General features: G+C 36.9%; 1 protein-coding gene across 4 annotated transcripts in view; it reads right to left on the bottom strand.

Annotated features, from left to right (window-relative positions):
* Nucleotides 1-1,374: 1,374 nt before the first annotated feature.
* Nucleotides 1,375-6,000, bottom strand: part of Pank1 (pantothenate kinase 1) — an 86,207-nt gene continuing 81,581 nt past the window's right edge. For all 4 annotated transcript variants that reach the window (XM_090346294.1, XM_090346292.1, XM_090346293.1 and 1 more), the window contains 2 exons: nt 4,933-5,058; nt 1,375-2,844 (listed from right to left, as the gene is read on the bottom strand). In XM_090346294.1, coding sequence (XP_090202420.1) covers nt 2,785-2,844; nt 4,933-5,058 — 186 coding nt within the window. In that variant the 3' untranslated portion in view covers nt 1,375-2,784. The remainder of the gene's footprint in view (nt 2,845-4,932; nt 5,059-6,000) is intronic.

Here is a 6,000-nt window from a genome sequence, read left to right as displayed (position 1 = left end):
AAGGTTAATTTGAGGAGTTTGAGATTTTTTTTTTTTTTTTTTTTTTGCCAGTTCTGGGCTTAAGCTCAGGGCCTGAGCACTATCCTTGGATTTTTCTCAAGGCTAGAACTCTACCACTTGAGCCTCAGCACCACTTCTGGCTTTTTCTAAGTATATGGTACCAAGGAATCGAACCCAGGTCTTCGTGCATGCTAGACAAGCACTCTACCACTAGGCCAAACTCCCGGCCCGAGTTTGAGATTTTTTAAATGGTGAGTATAGAGCTGTGGATGTGAGTTAGTTAGCATGTGGCAATCTGTGGTCTCCATGACAAACTCAGATTCCCCCCCAAAATCATCAAGTAGTTTACATCATCTGTGTCTATACATTTATATTTTTAATTACAGAAAATATGAATAGAGTATTTGCTATGTGTCAACTCTTGTATAAAACTCTTTCCATATGAATATAACTATTTAGCCCTATTATTATAATCATAAATTTATAAAATTATGATTAGCCCTATTATTTTACAGATGAAGAAAGTGAAGTCTACAGAAAAGTTTAACCATCTCCCTGCATAGCTAGACCCAAACTGAAGCTATGTCACAGTAAAAAGCCATGGTCTGGGCCATCCAAATGTCCTAACATCATATGATGTTAGCACTGTACACATAGCACCGTACACAAATGTTTCAGTCTTGTCACATTTCTTTGTGATGTAGAATCTAAAGGAAAGCTTTTGTAACTCAGACAAAGGTGAAAATCCTTTGGTTACTCAGTCCTAGCTACAGGCTAGCTATAAGAAGAAAACATTTGACTGATACTTTTACAATGGAATAATATATTTCCTCAGCTGAGCTGGTGTTTTTCCAGTATGTAATGAGAAATCAAGTGATTCCAGATAATGAAATAACACAGTCACACTAACTTGCCCTGATTTCCTTTGCAGAATCATGCTTGCAGGTTCAAAGTCTGCTCTTCTCTGATAGAAAAATGAGAGAAGAGACTACCAAAAGGCACTAATTATACATAATGCATAATGTATTTTTAAAGAACACCTTGTTGCTTTAATTTTTTTTAAAGTGAGGCAGAAGTTGCTAGTATATACTTCTGATGAGCAAATTTTGAAACTCCTTCAGACTTACCAAATATAGCAGTGATACTTTGGCATTAAGGAGTTATTGACGAGCAATAAACCTAATTTTTTAAAAAAAATTCCCACATAGGGCTACAGCATCAAGTGAAAATAGAGTTTTGGATCTTACCACACTTACAGGGTCACATTATGATCTGTACAGCAGCTAAAACATAAAACAGAGTCATTTTACAGCACACAGCAGATAATATGAAAATGAGAATCCAGAAACAAAAATAACATCTACACTAAAAACATCGCAACAAAAACAGACTTTATTACAACCAGACAAGTGAATTCTTCAGTTATCATCAACTTCTTCAAGACCATTAAAAATATGGAAATTAAATGGTGCTTAGAAGGCAGAGAAGGGAAGATTTTTCTATGGAGCAATTATATTGCTCTTAAAAAAACAAGACAAAACCCTTTTAAGGGTATGCTCAACCCAAAAGATCATTAGATCTCATGTGTCCCATATTTGCACAAGACTCTCATGTGAAAGTTATCCACCAGTCTTAATGGAATCTTTAAAGAGGAAAAAAAAATAGAACAATAGCTAGATGGATGGATGGATAGATACATAGATCAAAAATTAGTTTTTGAATTTTAAGACTGGGATTAAAGTACAATTTTTAGTTTAAAATATAAAACAACAAAAAATCTGTAATGTTATTGTTTAAGATGCCTTGTTACAGAGCTCCCGAGGCACATATATGTACAAAACAATTATTACAACCTGGTACCTCAATTCATGATAGCCTGTAAATCTGATAGGAAACAGATCACCTACTGGGAGATATAAGTTCCAAATTTCTAGCATAAGAATTTCCTGTGTGTACATGAATGAGCACATTTCATCATGAGAATATTTCAATTTAACATTACATAGCTTATATATTTAAATGAAACACTTATAAAGGAAAGATAACATTACATATAAATTTCAACTCATCAAATCCATAACCCTTTTCAGAGTTTTCTCTTCCTGGGTTCTTTTGAGAGCTTTCCATATGTGCTGAATTTTGTTTTGGGTTGGCGAGCACCTTGATTGATATAAGCAATGCATTAAAGGAAGATTGTGGTTAGGACAGAAGGCGATTATTGGAGAACAAAAACAAGGATGAACTATTTTTCATCAGACATTTAAACAGAAAGGACAAGAGAGAGAGAGAGAGAGAGAGAGGTGGGGGGAGAGGAAAACAAATATTCACAGTAAAACACACCAGATTTGTAGTTTCATTTGAAACCAATAGCAAATCATGAAACGTCATGAAAAAATATAAGTAAAGATAAAATCTCCTAGAGTAATTACTAAACAAAGTTAGAATTTACCACACTGATCAGTAAACCCCAGAAGAATAATAAACAGCACTTAAATTGAGGTCCTTTTTAGACATCATACATAATTTTCAAACTTAATGCATAAAATTGGTAAGTTTGGCCACGCTGCACATTTTTAAAATACATTATACAGAAAAAACTCTTATATTTTCCCCATTTTGAATCATAAAGTTAAAAAACTAAGAGTAAAAGATTAGCTAGAAGAATTTTAAATTATTTACAAATCCAGCAGGTTCATCTGCCATGATGGCTTGGCTTCCATCCCAAGGCAATATCACCCTTTTCTGGGTCAGTTCTCCATCCTCACAGGTGGCTGTTTGCTACCTCTACTGCTCATCAGTCATTTTGAACAGTTCCAACAGGGCCCCAACTGCTCCAAAATAACCCTAGAAGACAATTAAACAAACACAAAAAAGCTTCTGTAGGATTGTCTCTGAATCTTAGCTAAAGATCTGTTACTTCTAATAATGCTGCCTCTGAATTCTATCAATTAAAGAAAAACCTAGAAACTGCTTCTTCCTTGGGGGAGGTATTGGTGGTAGTTCACATTTTTCATACCAGCTATTTGGGAGGTTGAGATCTGAGGATGGCTGTTCAAAGCTATTCGGGGCCTCATCTCCAATTAATCACCAAAAAGCCAGAAGGAGAGCTGTGGCTTAAGTGTTAGAACACCATCTTTGAGCATCAAACCTAAAGAACAGCACCCAGGTTCTAAGTTCATCAAGCACTGTATGGACATAGAGTAAGATAAAATGAAATGAAATGAAATAAAATAAAATCACAAGCTTCTGAGAAAATGCAAGGAAAATTTAGGAATTTGTGTCTTAGTATGTTGTATTGCTATCTGTCTCAAAGTAGCACAGAGTAGATAGCTTATAAACAACAGAACTTTATTTGTTAGGTAACCAAGATCAAGATGTCTGATCAAGGCCGATTCCTCACAGATGGATGTCCTGGCTGTAAACTCCTGTGGCAGGAGGGACAGACAGCTCTGTGGGTCTCTTTTAGAATCCCATTATGAGAGCCAGTCTTCATGATGCAATCACCTCCCTAGGCCCCACTTCCTAATACCACAATTTTGGAGGATTAAGATTTCAACATACAAATTAGGGTGGGAAAGGGCAACACAGAAATATTTAACCACTGGTTCCAAAAGACTGGAGATTCCACCCTCTGACATTGGGTTGATTCAAAAGAGTGACTGACTATAGAGGGTGATGTGGATGTAACAACACTTCAAGACCTTGGTTGTTACTGCTACAATAGGATGGAAGGAGAGAGGGAAAAATAAGAGAAAGGAAAAATGAGCAGTGAGGACTCTCAAGGTCCCAAGGCCAAAGGAGTCAGAAAGCCATCAAACCTGTACCTCCCCAAAGCTATCTCTACACAGTATTATAGTTAGGGCTTCTTGAACTGAAGTGAATTTAAGAATATTAAAGAGCATTTTAAGTGACACCTTTGAAAAGTTCCCTGGCTACCTTTATGACTTTGGAAATGACTTTTCACTGCTGACAGATTCTAGGCTGTATTATTTACATAAGGCAAAAAAATCTGGACAAGATGCCAGATAAATTAACTTGAAAATCTGAATATTTTAAATTGCTGAATTTGGCAAGTACATTGGATTAGAACAGATGCTTTCTTTTTTATTTTTCTTAAGTGTTAATTTCAAAGCTCTGAGGCTTTCTTTGTTTTCAAACCTTTACATAGAGATGTCATAAATAAGTGAAAGCAGGGGCAGGTAGGGTGGGGATGGGCTAGTCTGGTTGGAGGGAAAAAAGTGAAGGTTGTGGGAATTTATTCTCCTCCACCTCCTAAAAGTTGTGGCACTCCATGCATTATGGCTGCTTAAAAAAAAAAGAAGAAGAAGAAGGGAAGGACTTTCAGTATTAATTTCTGTCCCGGGCCTTAGCTATTTCCACTTAAGTTCTTTTTTGCTAGTAGTAGGTTTGATCTCAAGGGACTTCATGCTCATGCCCTTGCTCAACTTTCCTGCACACAGTTTGTGCTCTACTATTTGAACTACACCTGTAGTCCAGCTTTTTGCTAGTTAATTAGAGATGAAGTCTTGTAGACTTTCATATCTGGGCTGGGTGTTGAACTGATCTTCTAGGTCTCAGCTTCCTGACTAGCTCGTTACCCATTGGTGTCCAACATCTGTCTTTCATTCTTAGAGGAAATCCTATACTTTTATTCACAGTATTATACTTGCTTACCTGCCTGCCTGCCTGCCTGCCTTCCTTCCTTCCTGCCTTCCTTTCTCCCTCCCTCCCTCTCTCCCTTCCTTTTTGACTACCCAACTGCCAGTATTAATTATTGAATGAGAAAACTTCCACAGTTTTTCTTTTTGAATGAATGCAAAGGTGAAATGACATCTTTACTCATTGTTTAACTTTAAAATTAGGAGACCTGTTCAAAGACACACTAAGATAGACTCCACATAGGATAATTAAGTTTGTGCAAGCTCAGCTTACCTCATGTTCCAAAAATAAAGCTTTCAGCTGTCCTTTGGACCAAAAATCCATGGCATATGCTAGCAGCTTCATGGAGACCATATTGATTCTTAGAAAGTTTCCAACAAACACAACTCTGTCAATATTCTGGGAGAAAACAAAGGTAAAGAAGAACAATTCAATCAAGGATAAAATTAGCAGCTAGCAAAGACTCAGTGTTCTATATGTCACCATGCAGAGCCCTTAAGGAGATTATAAGTAGAATCATTACAGTACATGCTAAATGAACATGAGCAAACCTGACAGTGCATTTCACAGGAATAGAAGGGTGAGATTTTGATTGGACAAAGCCAAAATTGACACTGGGTTTATGATCCTATATAATATTGCATTTGGCTCTGGTATGAAATTCAGCCACACAAACACACACACACACACACACACACACACACACACACACACACACACACACACAGTGACTGGAGTTCAAGTTTGACTGATTTTTTTTTTTTGCCCATTCCTTCAACAGACACACACCCCCATTTGAAATATGAAATATTGTTCTATCAACCTATTAATGAAACAGCTATTGCATGGGTTTGTTCATTGAATGAGTTTGAGATATAAAAAAGAAATAATACTCCATCTCTGCCCTCAGAACATATGGTAGAATAACCTGCTTGATTACCATATGGGTTAAACTATGGTAACAAAAACATATTTGTCACCATGAACACAGATTTGCATTCTGGACACATACTTACAAACATTCTGCTCCTATCCTATCCATGTAGCCAACCAGCTTCAAGTCTCATAGTTTCCAGCTCCAGTGCCCTAAAAGCACTTCCAATTCCCCAAGGTATTTCTTAGCTTAAGATGGAGCTTGGCCTGTCTACCATACCATGCATGGGCTTATCACAGAGCACAGATCTAGTTGCCATGGTCACATTTCAAGGCAAGAAAGTCTTTGAAGGTTGAATTATTTTCTGCTTAGCCTATCAGGAATCATCAAGGTCTGGGAATATGACCTTTTAACTGTCTCAAGTTTTAACAATGCACGGTTCATGAAGCCATTAGCCACAGAAAATT

The sequence above is a fragment of the Megascapheus bottae genome, chromosome 15 (assembly GCF_031878675.1).
Source record: "Megascapheus bottae isolate mThoBot1 chromosome 15, mThoBot2.hap1, whole genome shotgun sequence".
Classification (NCBI taxonomy): domain Eukaryota; kingdom Metazoa; phylum Chordata; class Mammalia; order Rodentia; family Geomyidae; genus Megascapheus; species Megascapheus bottae.
The sequence above is the reverse complement of the archived record's forward strand: the minus strand, read 5'-3'. Positions and strand labels throughout refer to the sequence as shown.